The sequence below is a fragment of the Heloderma suspectum genome, chromosome 7 (assembly GCF_057233095.1).
Source record: "Heloderma suspectum isolate Gila_16-S chromosome 7, 16-S_ref, whole genome shotgun sequence".
NCBI lineage: Eukaryota > Metazoa > Chordata > Lepidosauria > Squamata > Helodermatidae > Heloderma > Heloderma suspectum.
The window spans coordinates 17,531,285-17,545,259 of record NC_139464.1 but is presented as its reverse complement, the minus strand read 5'-3'; the positions used below and the strand labels follow the sequence as shown (position 1 = coordinate 17,545,259).

Genomic DNA, 13,975 nt, shown 5'->3' with positions numbered 1-13,975 from the left:
AGTGGAGAGGGGTCGGGTGCTGGAGCCTCTGCCTGCTGCTCGTCCTCCCCCACACCCTGGAGGATCTCCTCCTCTTGACCCCCCACCACACTGAGGACATCAGACGCCTCTGTCGTAAGGTCCCTCAGTGGGCTCCCCTCTTCCACCACAGAAGGAGATGGCGCTCCTTTGGCAGCAGTGCTACTGCTGCTGGCTGCATCAGCCTCCTCAGGCAGTGACTTCCGGGCACTGAGACTGGCCTCCGCACTCTGCTGCCCTGCTACACCAGGGCACACTATCCGGACGGGGGGAGAGCCAGCTTGCCTACCACTGCTGCTACTCCCAGTGGCACCTTGCCCACCTCTATCCCTGCCAACAACACCCCGAAGATGCCTCCTATTGGGCTTGCTTGCTTTGCCACACAGCTTAGTATTATATTATTTAAATAGCAGTTGATGCATTCAGTGCTTTGCCCACTGTTTTTGGAAATGTGGACTGTGTACTGCTTTGCCACACACTGTTTGCTTGTCCACGCAGCATGAGCATGCACACACACACACACGAGCAAAAGAAAAGCAAACACTAAACTACAAGCAGGGGCGGGGGGGGGGACTAACTATAATCCTAACAGAAGAGAAAAAGGGTTTTTATTTTTTTTATGGAGAAGAGATCAAAAATGGGAAGGAATACAGGACTTGAGAAGGGGGTGGAGGGGAGTCAAGAACAAGGAATCAGGGGACTGGTCAGGGGACTGGATGATCAGGGGACTGGAAACAAAGCCCTATGAAGAGAGACTGAAAGACCTGGCCTTGAGAAGAGAAGACTGAGGGGAGATAGGCTAGCGCTCTTCAGATACTTGAAAGGCTGTCACGGAGAGAAAGGCCAGGATCTCTTCTCGATCATTCCAGAATGCAGGACACAGAAGAATGGGCCCAAGTTACAGGAAGCCAGATTCCTGCTGAACCTCAGGAAAAACTTCCTGACTGTTAGAGCAATATGACAATGGAACCAATTCCCTAGGGAGGTGGTGGGCTCTCCCACACTGGAGACATTCAAGATGAGGCTGGATAGCCATCTGTCAGGGGTGCTCTGACTTGGATTGAGCAGGGGGTAGGACTCGATGGTTTTGTAGGCCCCTTCCAACCCTACCATTCTATGAGTCTATTTTACAGCTATTATACACACACACACACACAATCAAAGTAAGGACAAACTAATGGTTGAATGAGAATTGAAAGGGGGAGCTAAGCCACTAAAACAAAATTTTCTGGTTTTTAAAATGAACAAACAAGAATGAAAGGTAAAACCTATTAGTGAAGGGTGGGCGGGGGGAGACTCAGAGAGGAAATTCAAAGTAAGTACTAAATGTCTGGTGTTTAAAGGAACAGAATACTTCAGTTCACACACACACACACACACACACACACACCCCTCTAGCCAAATAACTTCAGACAGAGCCCTCTACCTCTAACACCACCATAATGATCTCTCTCGCAATGAGCAAATGCAGCAGTACAGATTGAAAAGGTGTGTCTGGGGTGGGGGGTGGGGGTGGAAGCTAAGCAACTAAAGTAAAATTTTCTGGTTTTTAATGAACAAACAAGAAGAATGAAAAGTCAAAACCTATTTCAGAAAGGTGGGGTTGGGTGAAACAAAGAACAGGGAGGAAACTCAAAGTCAGTACTAAGGGTTTGGTTTTTTAAATAAACAATCTACAAAAGGAAGAAAGAGAATAATTTAAATCAGATTGGGACTAAAGACACACAAAGCTGCACACACAGAATCTCTCTCTAGGCTCTCTCTAACAACAAAACCACCACCTAACCAGTGTGTGCCCTCTCACACAATGAAATGAAGGCATGCAAGCAGGCTGATCTCTCCACTCCAGTATTCTCTCCCTTCATCCACCACTGTCACTGATTGGAGACTGCTGGATTATGTTCAGCCCTAATTTGGCAACTAGAGTTGCCATTTGCCAAAGCGCACTGCATCTTCCTCCTCCTCCTTTTCTCCCCTTCCCCGATCTTTCTCAATTGATACATTTGGTGCCAGGCTGTCTGGGCTGCTCAGAATGCATCATAAGAGCTCCGAATCACTGAGGCGGACTGAGGTATCTCGTATAGGAGCCACTTCACTTCCGGGTAGGGATGTCAGAGAATTCTGCATGAATTTTATATGGGATTGAATTCTGTCAAATCCAGTCCACGGAATCCTCCTCGGAACAGGGCGGCCCAGTCGACCCGGACCGGAGCTCACGTGGACCCTTTTTTTTGTGTCCGCCGAACGGAGGATATTTCAAAAATAATCATGAAAAGAAATCTGTAATTGGAAATAGAAGAGGAACACGAATGGCTTTACCATTTTTACGATAATAAATAGGCATTTTCCCTGTGACCCGAAGCTTTCTTTCGCTGGGGCTGAGTCGCAAAGTTCACGGAAATCCCCCATCTTTTCTGTTTATTGTCTGTGGAGGTGAGGTCAGGTGAGGTGAGGCGAGGTCAGGTCTGGTGAGGTCAGGTGAGGTGAGGTCAGGACAGGTCTGATGAGGTCAGGTGAGGTCAGGTGATGGGAAGTTACATGGGGAATCCCTGCGAAGGGCTTTACCCTTTTTATGATAATAAATAAGCATTTTCCCTATGACCCAAGCTTTCTTTCACTGGGGCTGAGTTGTAAAGTGGGTGGAAATCCTCCATCTGTTTTGTTTATTGCCTGTGGAGGTGAGGTCAGGTGAGGTCAGGTGAGGTCTGGTGAGCGGAAGTTATGTGGGGGATTCCCACCATCTGAAAACCTGGAAGCATTTACAGAAATGTTTCGTAAACTGGAAACGTTTCCATAAATAGGAGCCATCGGACCATGAATTACGGAGACCAGATTTTTTGGCGGTACTTATGGAATTATTTTCATAAGTTCAGGGAGCCAGAAAAAAACCAGGGGAATCTGAGGCATGAGGACAGCGGAATGGGGCAGATGACACAATCTGTGGACCTGAAAACGAACGGTAGGGATGCAATTCATACATCCCTACTTCCCGGCGCCTTGGTGCTGTTCTGATCTGACTTGTATCACACCAAGAAGGCACCTCCAAATCAGCCTGCTTTGCCTCATTACTTGAGCTTCGGCCCAAGTGGTATACAGCTCTAATCTTAAGGGTTGGGCAGGCTTGTCTGGGTGAAGCCAATGCCATGGTTTCTAGCCCTACAGTAGTCAAGCCACCTGCCCCAGAGTAGTCTCCCGTTGATGTCAGAGAGTATATTGAAGTGAAAAAGGGTGGAGAATGGGAGCATTTTATGGCTCAGAACCTAATCTACAATATTGTCTGGTGGCTTAAAAAAAAAAAAATTCTGTGCCTTCTCTGGGTATGCAGTAGGAAGGAGTAGCTGATGCTTTTGGAGGGAGGGGTCAATGCTTGAGAACTCAAGAAAGAAGGACCAGTTAAGGCCATTTACAAGAGACAATCTCAGCTTTATGTCCCTGGTAAGCCATGGTCCCCATTTTGGTTTGGGGGTGGGGATGGAGACATAGGATCATGGTGTCAGGCCTTGTATGGTCTGTGCAGACAGTACACATCCTTGACCTGTGATCAGTGGATGGTCTGCGTTAAAGCATACATGCGTAGTTTCTATTCAAATAAACAGGAACTGATCATATTGGAAGAGGCTGATGGGCAGTCTGTTAGTGAGCTCACAGGGTCATCTTCTGGGCCATGTAGTATATCAAATAGGTGTAGCTTGGGGACTGCTGCCCACCCCCCATGTGTGATCAGTGTATGCAGACAGAACACTTGCAAAGGTTTACAGTAGTCCCTTTCAAATGTTATATGAACTTGTGAGGTTGGTGAGGATAATGTGAACTCACCCTCTGTTCAGTCATAATAATGATCCCTCGGATGTACAACCAGATCATCTTGAGAAGCCTTCCCCAATCTGGTGCTCTCCAGGGTCAGTGTCCAACTGTGTCATTCCATTTGAGCAAATGATTTTGCTTGCGTAACCTGTTGTGCAACTGTTTGTGTGTAATGCTTGTGCAATTCACTGTGCAACTGGTTGCACATTCCACTCGCGCAACCCATTGTGCTAGCAGAAACTAGGTTTGTGCAAGCACAGCTGCACAAGCAGTTATGCATTTTGCTTGCGCAACCTGTTGTGCAACTGCTTGTGTGTAATGCTTGTGCAACTCACTGTGCAACCGGTTGCACATTCCACTTGCGCAACCCATTGTGCAAGTGTAATGGGCAACCATTTCCAAAGCTGAATGATTCAGCTGAGCTCTACTATTGCTATTTGAATTTGTTGAATGCCACAATAAGAACATAAGAAGAGCTATGCTGGATCAGACCAAAGACTCATCTAGTCCAACATTCTGTTCGCACAATGGCCAATCAGTTGCCCACAGGAAACCCACAAGCAGGGCATATGCACAACAGCACCCTCCCATCCATGTTCCCCAGCAAGTGGCTGAAAACTGCCCCAGATGTTTTGGACTAGAGCCGCCAGCATTCCTGACCATTGGCCATGCTGTCTGGGGCTGATGGGAGTTGAAGTCCAAAACCTCTGGAGGGCACCTGGTGGTCTGGAGACAGAACTATGCACATACAGTTGTAGATGCAAAGGCTCTTTCAAATCTTTCGGCCCTGTGTAGTGCACAGGTTTTCTGCCCCACATTCATCTTATGTCCGAAAGCGGCTAGCACATGGCAATTCCATTATCGTTCTGATATCTGCATGGGCTTGACTTAGGGATGTCAGAGAATTCCGCCATGGATCTCGGGGAGGCCGAATGCCAGTGCATTTGGCCCCCTGAAATCGGTGGCGGAAAGGTCTGCCCCCCCCGCCCCCCCTGGGATGAGACTTACCTGGGGCGGATCTTCCTGGCGGCGGCGGCGGCGACTCTGGCAGCCGGTCTTCCGACCGGTTGCCGCCACCGCCATTTCCAGTTAAAAAAAAAAATGTGATAGGCTATGTAAAGATTTACGTAGCCTATCACAGCTAAGTTTAAAAAAAAAACGTGATAGGCTACGTAAATGTTTACGTAGCCTATCACGGCTGACTTAAAACAACAACAACAACGCGCATACGCAAATGGCGGCAGCCACGGCCGCCGCCATTTGTGTTCCTTATTTTGGCACGTCTTAGTCTACATCAAGATTTACATAGACTAAGATGGCAAAAATAAGGGGAATGCAAATAGCATAGCGGACGCTACGCTATTTGCGTTCCCCTTATTTTCGCCGTCTTAGTCTACGTAAATCTTGACGTAGACTAAGATGTGCCAAAATAAGGAACACAAATGGCGGCGGCCATGGCCACCGCCATTTGCATACATGCGTTGTTGTTGTTGTTGTTTTTTAAGTCAGCTGTGATAGGCTACGTAAATATTTACGTAGCCTATCACGGCTGACTGCAGGGACGCAAACGGCGGCGGCTATGGCCTCCGCCATTTGCTTCCCTGCTAGCCAGCGGCCGGATGTCCAGGCGCTGGTGGAGCCGGCCAGCGGCTCCGCAGAATTGCGGCAGAGCACGGCCGGCCGGCCAGGATTCCGGGGGGGGGGGAGGAACGGAGTGCCTCCCCACCATCCAGGATTCCGGGGGGAGGGACGGAGTGCCTCCTCCCCCACCATCAACATAATCTGCGAAAGGTAAGTGCCTTTCATACATCCCTAGCTTGACTTCAAAACCTTTCTTAGCTACAACTAGGGATGTGCGAACCTAGCCCCCGTTCAGGTTCTCTGGGCACCCATCCAGCCCCTGCCCCTGCTTGCCAGTCCCTGGACCGTGCTCAAGCCCCTCCCATGCTCAGCGAGCAGCCCGCACTCATCCCAGCAGCCTCATTGAGCTCTGAGGTCACCATTCTTTAAAAAATAAAATGGTGACTGCAAAATGCACATTTTTGCGATCGGCATTTTATTTCTCAAAAAATGGTGACCGGGTGAGAGTGGGCTGTTTGCCAAGCATAGCGGGGGTGAGCAGGGGCAGGGGCTCAGTGAGTGGGGCTCGGGGGAGCGGGCAAGGGGTGGTTCCACTGCATTCCTGGGTGGAATCAGGCACCCACACCATCCCTGGCTACAACAAGGAGGGTCTGTATTTGTGCGCAAAGGAGTGAGCATTGCTTTAGGCTATGAAATCTTGGCTGCCAAACCATCATCCAGACCAGGAGTCCATTTTTAGGGCCAGCCAAGGATTATATAGACCCAAATTCAAGTCAATCCAAGATAAAACTTTACAGGAACTGAAGTATTGTTTACTTAATAACAGACATGTTTCAGTTCCCATAAAGTTTTACTTTCTATATAATGTTCAAGAGGGAGGAGCTATCACTCAATGGCAGAAAATAAGATGCAGACGCAGAAATGCTTGTGGTGGTTTGATTTCTTCTTTCTGATACTCCTGCCATTCTAGTTCAGCATCTTCGGAGCACAGACGTGGCCCTGGTACAATAGAGGAACATAGTTTATTTTATTTATTTATACACAAGTTTATATTTCATTTATAGTCTGAAACATGGGGTTGGGGGAAAGGAAGGACCTGATGACCACCACCTCCCCTTCCTTCCCTAGGGGGCAAACCAATGAATGCATGAATGTCATAGAATCATGGAATAGTAGGGTTGGAAGGGGCCTATAAGACCCTCGAGTCCAACCATAATTTGGTGTTCTGGCCTTTGTTCTGGACTGCACCAACCATGTTGATCATAATATATTTAGTTTTTATTATTTAAAATGATTTTAAAGCCACTTTTCAGGGTAGAGCCTTCTGAAGGCAGCATACAGGCACCAAAACGATGTACAACAAATACCATAAAATTCAATAAATACATTTCCAGTGGGTAGTGTCTTATTGTGCCCATGTGCCTGCGGTAGCGACCCTCATGCGACGGGGCTTTCATGCTTCTAAACATAACCTGAAATGAACAGAAACATTCATTTCTGGAATGGGGCAGACCAGCAGATCTTGCAGAAGGGAGCTCCGCTGACCTGTCCTGATCTGGAAATGAGCATTTCCACTCATTTCTGGGGTTGTTTTTTAGAAGCACAAAAGCAGTCACTCCCACAAGTGCATCGGAACCAGCAGAGGCGGCATGGCCCCATTGGATATTGGCCAATAATTCTATAAAATATATCTTGTGGTCTACAATTTGAATCAGCCATGAGCAAACCCTGTCCTCCCTCCATGTGCATTCTGGGTGCCAGGAGCAACAAACCGGCATGCCTGGCACTGAGATAATGCCCCATCTGGAAGTGCTCCCACACTGCTGCACCGTGATGCCTCAAGAAGGGTCAGGATCCAGGAGATCTAAGTCTGGAACTGAGAGGGGGAGGGATTTGGCTGTCGGCCCAGTGGAACCAGAAGCAGCTATAGGGTTTAGAACAGGCAGGGGTGGCATCTGAGGCAAAAAGAAGACGACTGTTAGAAGCAGATGTGTGGTGAAAACCAGCTAGGGTGGCCACTTACGAATGGTCAAAAAAAAGAGAAAATGCATCACCAAAAAAGAAGTCAAAGAGGGACACCAATTTCCATAAAATTTGCATATGCTAATTCATATGTGTAGATGCAAATTTAGAAATAATATTGTGATATTATAATTTAAACAGAAATACAGTAAATCTCTGCAAAGTGCGGAAAACTTTGACCAGGTGACTTGTGTGCCTGCCTGTTCAGTCTGCTGTCCAGATGCGAACTGCTGATGGGCAACAGTTCTTACGGTTCTGGAACTGGACAGAATCATAGAATCATAGAATAGTAGGGTTGGAAGGGGCCTACAAGACCATCGAGTCCAACCCCCTGCTCAATGCAGGAATCCAAGTCAGAGCATCCCTGACAGATGGCTGTCCAGCCTTGTCTTGAACGCCTCCAGTGTGAGAGACCCCACCAGCTCCCTAGGTCGTTGGTTCCATTGTCATATTGCTCTAACCGTCAGGACCTTTTTCCTGATGTTTTTCCTGACAGTTTTTCCTGACAGGATAGGATAGCCCTTCAAATAGATGCCTGCAAATAGAGGACATCCTCTGGAAGCCTGTCAAAGAGACGACTGTCTTCTGTAAAAGAGAACGCAAAGCCATTCTAAGTCCAGCTACAAGTCAAGATCCAAGGCAGTAATCCAAGGAGAGCCAGTGTGGTGTAGTAGTTAGAGTGTTGGACTGGGAGCCAGGAGATCTGGGTTCTAGTCCTCACTCAGCCATGGAAGTTCACTGGGTGACTTTAGGCCAGTTACAGACTCCCAGCCCAGCCTACCTCATGGGGTTGTTGTTGTGAGGATAAAAAGGAGAGGAAGAGGATTATGTACACTGCCTTGGGTCCCTTGGAGGGAAATAGGTGGGATATAAATGCAATAAATAGATAGATAGATAGATAGATAGATAGATAGATAGATAGATAGAGACAGGAAGCAGAAGCTTAGATGGCCTCCTCACATCAGAGGTGAGATTCTCAGACTTAAAAACAAGCTCTGCGGCAAGGGCTTTATACAGGGCCTGGTAGACTGGGTTTGGCTGTTGAGGTCAGCTGACTGGGGGCTCCAACTAAGCTGTCACGGCAGCCCAGATGGTGCCTTCAGAGCACAGAGCTTAGTCTGCCAGGCTTGCAGTGGAAACAAGGTGCAGGAGGGATGGCACCTCAGCCCAATTGCTAGGAGGTTTGGTTTGAGACCTCCTCTCCCAGTATAGGCATCAAGGCATATACACAAGTTGCAATGTTTTATCAGTTATCGCAATGCTCAGCATCAGTACAACAAAGGCTCTCAGGACTGGATTGCTCAAAATAATTTCTGATTAAATAGTTTTAGGGTCCCTCCCCCTGGCCCCCAGAAAAGGCTTAAAGAAGAAGAAGAAAAAGAATGTCCTATAAGTCAATAACTGGAGGGTTTCCTTTGTGGGAAACAGGGAAATCATTCAAGACAAGAAACCATGGCACTGATGGACACTGATGCAGAGAATATGAATGGATCGGTCGTGGAAGTGAAACCTGCCACCCAATCTTTGGAGGATGAAGCTGATCCAGAAGTCACAGCCAAGACAAAAACGTCATGCTGCAATGGGCTCAAGGTTGAGTGGATTCCTAATCATTACAGTTTTTTAAGCATTTGTAACAATGATTCCTTTGCTTTAAGATGTCTTCCATTCAATTTGGCACTGCTTGCCACCACTTTCATTGCCCATCTTTTGTGTCTGCCCCTTCCTCCTTAAGAAAGAACTCCCAGCATATCCAAAGAACACTTTATTGATTATCCGTTCCCAGGCATAACTGCAGTTCCCTTCTTCTTCCACCATGCTTCCCTCCTTCCCTCTCTCTGTCGGGTCCCAGCCAGGACAAACTTCTCAAAACTCAGTCTAATAGTTAACAGGATACAACAGCAGCATTGATGGGATTCAGACTCTCCTAGTTTATTTATTTTATATTATTTTTATTTCACCCTACAATAAAAAGTTCACACAATAAAACAGGTTAAAAACAGATACAATAAAAACCTAAAATGTCTAAAATGCCAAAAAGATAGCAGTATGGGTGCCAGTCGGGCCTGCTCAGAGATGACACTCCATAAATGGGGCACCGTGACTGAGAAAGGCCACCTGCCTAACTTCATTCAGCGGGGGCATGCGAAGGAGGGCTTCCGAGGATGGCCTAAGGGTCTGGGCAGGTACATATTGGAGGATATGTTCCTTTAGAGACTCTGGCCCCAAGTCATTTAGGGCTTTAAAAGTCAACACACAAATTGGGAAAAGTGCAGAAAAGTGAAACTAAAATGATCAAGGGGCTGGAGAAACTCCACTAGGTTACAACAGTTGGCCTTCTTTAGCTTGGAAAAAGGTGAGTAAGGGGAGACATGGTAAAGGTGTACACCATTATGCATGGTGTGGAGAATGTGGATAGGGAGACTTTTTTCTCCATCTCTCAAAATACTAGAACCCAATGGGGTCATCCCATGAAGATGATTGGTGGGAGATTCAGGACAGATGAAAGGAAGGACTTCTTCACACAGCACATAGTTAAACTATGGAATTCGCTACAAGATGTAGTGATGGCCTCCCATTTGGATGGCTTTAGAAGGGGGTTAGAAAAATCCCTTGAGGAGGAGGCTACCAATGGCTTCTAGTCCTGATGGCTATATGCTGCCTCCAGTATCAGAGGAAGTAAGCCTATGTACACCAGTTGCTGAAGAACATGGGTGGGAGGGTGCTGTTGCACTCATGTCCTGCTTGTGGGTTTCCCATGTGCAGCTGGTTGACCACTGTATGAAAACAATGCTGGACTAGATGGACCCTTGGTCTGATCCAGCAGGGCTCTTCTGATGTTCTTCTGATGATGTATTTAAAAATATTGAATAGGGCCCATAAACTGACTGGAAGACAGTGCAGCTGACGAAGCACTGGCAGTATATGATTATATCGACTGGCCCAGCAACCCTATTTCGGACTTACTGAAATTCAAATGTTCATAGATGTGGGATGTTCCTGAACACAAGTAACTACAATTGCCCTCATGGCATGGAAGCCATTTTGGAACTTGGGGGTCAGATGCCAGGAAATGTGCAGGGCCTGCCAAGGCTAGGTCTGCAGATCCTGCCCACACCCTCAGGCAGCTGCCCACTACTGGTGCTTCCCCTGCCCACTCCCCTTTAAACAAGTTTCCCTGGTGGTTTGGTGAGTGCCAAGCAGCTGGGTCTGGGAGCCGCCATTTTAATTTCCCACAATGCCCCCCAAAGAGCATCACTCTACAGCAGTGTGGAAAATTAAAATGGTGGCTCTCAGACCACCACTGGAGGCTGCCTGGCACTCATTGGAGCACTGCAGCTGCCTACTGCCAGCATGGCCAAGGGACTGAGGAGAGGTCCTACCAGTGGGCATTTGTGGAGGACCCTGAAACCTGTGGCTAGCCCTGGATTTAACATGTCTCATCTAGCTGACTCAGAAACTCAGGTAAGTACAAGGGGAATATATACCACTAATGGGTGGGGGGAACTGCAGGCCTTTGGACAAAATCTGGCCGTTCTGGGGTTCCCCATATGGTCACAATCCTTTTTTCTGACCACACCCCTTCCACCTGACCACCAATCACTTGGTCGTTTTTCAGCTTTTGGATGTTTTTCCCCCATTCTAAAAGGTTGAAAAATACCTAAGGGTTAGTTACTGGCAGTAGAAGCTTTGAACTAAAATATGCTGGTATTTTTGGTGTCTTGGCCCTGCCCCCTTTGGCCTTTGGGCCCTCCCACCACTGGAATGTGGCCCCCAAGAACTTATCTGAAATTGAATTTGGCCCTCAGGCTGAAAAACGTTGCCCACCCCTGCACCAACTAATCCAAATGACAAGATTGCAGTGTTGATAAGAAGTCCAGGAACAGAACTGATGTTTTCAGGAAGGGAGTGAGGCTCTGAGGCAAATCTTGGCAACAAGAGATGATGTTCTAACCACATTGACAAACTGGAAATGAACAAATCGCCAGGTTCAGATGGTATCCAGTAGGGAGTTCTTGAAGAACTCATATGTGAAACTGCTGATCTTCTAACAAAAATATGTAATCTTATCTCCAAGATCAGCTCCTCTACCAGAGGCCTGGAAAGTGGCTAATGTAACACCAATTTTTAAAAAGCGATCCAAGGAGAATCCTGGAAATTACAGGATGGTTAGCTCAATGTCTGTTCCAGGTAAATTGCTGGAAAGCATATTTAAAGATAAAATTATCAGACATATAGAAGGACAGCCCCTGGCATGCTGGGGGTTGTAGGACTTTTTCCTGTCTAAACTTGCATAGGATTGCACCCTAAGGGTGCAATCGCCAATCCTATGGTTGGCACCAATGCCAATGCCAATCCTATGATTGGTGCAATCGCCAAACGACTCTCGCCAATCCTATGGCGAGAGTCGTCAGCCTCTGAACTCAGAGGCTGACGACTATCCAATGCAGGGTGGCTGGAGCACAGAGCTGAAACTCGCCTCCACGTTCCAGCTGCCCTACATTTTGGGCTAGACGGGTGATTTTGCCTGTCTAGTCAGAGAGCTTTGGAGCAGGAAGGGATGAGGCCATGCGGCACATAGGAAGCTGGGTAATGTGGCTTCTGCAGTCTCCTCCCCTCCCTGCCCCTGGGACTGCCCCCTTTTTGCCATCTCCATTCTCCATTTCCAAGTGCGGGAACAGAGCTGACATAGAGAGAACCAGCTGGCTACAAGGGGGCAAGGGAAAGGGCAGGGAACACAGTTTCTGGGAACTGCAGTTCCGATCTTGGTTCCCAGGAACTGAAAAATCCCATGGACCTCTAGACAGTGTCTAGTGGCCATGAGATTGCTCCCTCCATTGCTTTCTGGAGGAGCGACAACTCCTGGAGCCAAATTACCTGTTTAAGACCTGCCCACCTCTGATTTTTCATGATAATCCTCATGAAACATTTGACAGAAGGGTTTTCTTGTGCTGTTTTTCAATCTTGACAGGGAGGTCCACCATTTTGCCTGAGCAAAATAAAATCTGACTTTTTGACTGCAAGCCTCTTCTCTTTTTTGCGCAGTGTGGTCAATGGCATCCCAAGGTTCAAATCTCAATTTGTTTTGTTTATTCACCTCTAACCACGTTATGCAAGTGTTTGTAAGTTTTATCCAATATGCCACAAGTCTATTTGTTTTGGGATCACCTGAAATAACAAGAGGTCTGTGTTGACATAACTGGATAATGTTTAAGCAATCATCAACCAGTGTTGAATATTTTTTAAAAAACGACTAACAAGAACACCATGCCAATCGAAAATGGGTAAGCTGTCAGTTCAAAGCCTACTTTGGTTTCTGTTCTGTAAAAGTGTGTCTGTGTGAGACTGGCAGGGGTTGGGGGAACTACCAACAAATAAAATACATCACAGATGTCCTGTGATGGTCAATGAAATCAGGACTTCATAGTGTTCCTGCATAGTTAAAATGGATGCGAAATTAGCATATCTATAGCCAGTTCCAGAGTTCTGTATCTTGGTAATTCTGTGGCATAACCACGAAAGAGAACCTAGGTCAGGGCTGTGCAAATGAAGGGGTGGGGGGTGGGGTGGGCTCTGCTAATGAAAGAATGACTAAGTGAGCTGTAAATAGGAAAGGGTGAGAATTATGTTTCAGTCTGTTTTTGATAAGAATGTACCAAAATTAACAAATTCTTTCAAATTTGGGATGGAAAGAACCTGACTCTTTTTTTAATCGAATGTGGTAGAAAGTGAAACAGACAGATTCACCCATCGAGGTCCAGGACTATGGATGCTTAGCTCTTAAAAATCTGGGTTTGGATTTCTGTGTATTCAACCAGGTTAGTGCTGGATTAGAGCTTTTCTACATGAGGCATTTACTGTGTGCTCATCATTCGCTACTCGCAGTTGTTTATAGGTTTTTTAGATGATGACGTGACCTTCCAGTTTTGCTTCTGTTTTTAAAGAGCACTTGGTGTGTGTGTGTGTGTGTGCGGGGGGGGGGGGGGTTAGAGAGAGGAAACCAGAGCATCTTTTGAAAAAGCGAAAGAAACTGTATATTCCTACTTGTGTAATTGTGTTATTCTGCTATAGCACTGCACCACCTAGAGGTTATGCAATGGAAAAGCAGGAGAGGAAAAGCTGTTTGTGTAGAGCTCAGATCTCAATTCTTCGATGAAACCCAAAGTAGATAAAGCAGATTAACAGCCTTGTGTGGAAAAGCTTTTAGGGTTGCCACCTCTATTTTTCTGGCAGGCTCGGCTCCTCATCTTGAACAGCTATGTGGCAGGCAGGTACAACATGGTCCCTGTCCATGCTGGGAATAGCTGTACTCATTGAATTTGGCCAGTGCAGATGGCTGATAATTTAATTTCATTTCAGTTTTGATAAGAATTTGAGCAAATCTGCAAATTTCTTCATATTCTGGACAGAAATAACTTGAGGTTTAAACCATTCAAATGCAAGAGACAGTGAAACTGACAGATTCATCCATCCCTGGCTGTAAACAGCAAGACTCTTGGAAGAAGAAACATAATCTGGTGTCCTTTCCAAGAAATCAGGGTTACCATGGGCA

General features: G+C 46.8%; 1 protein-coding gene across 8 annotated transcripts in view; it reads left to right on the top strand.

The window, feature by feature from the left end:
• The window catches only part of LOC146339367 (solute carrier organic anion transporter family member 1B3-like), an 84,500-nt gene that overhangs the window by 18,966 nt on the left and 51,559 nt on the right, over positions 1 to 13,975 (top strand). For 6 of the 8 annotated variants that reach the window (XM_084809179.1, XM_084809186.1, XM_084809183.1 and 3 more), the window contains exon 2: positions 8,854 to 9,015. In XM_084809179.1, coding sequence (XP_084665305.1) covers positions 8,878 to 9,015 — 138 coding nt within the window. In that variant the 5' untranslated portion in view covers positions 8,854 to 8,877. Of the gene's footprint in view, positions 1 to 2,819; positions 2,978 to 8,853; positions 9,016 to 13,975 lie in introns of all 8 variants that reach the window. The other 2 variants (XM_084809184.1, XM_084809180.1) reach the window with 1 other exon arrangement.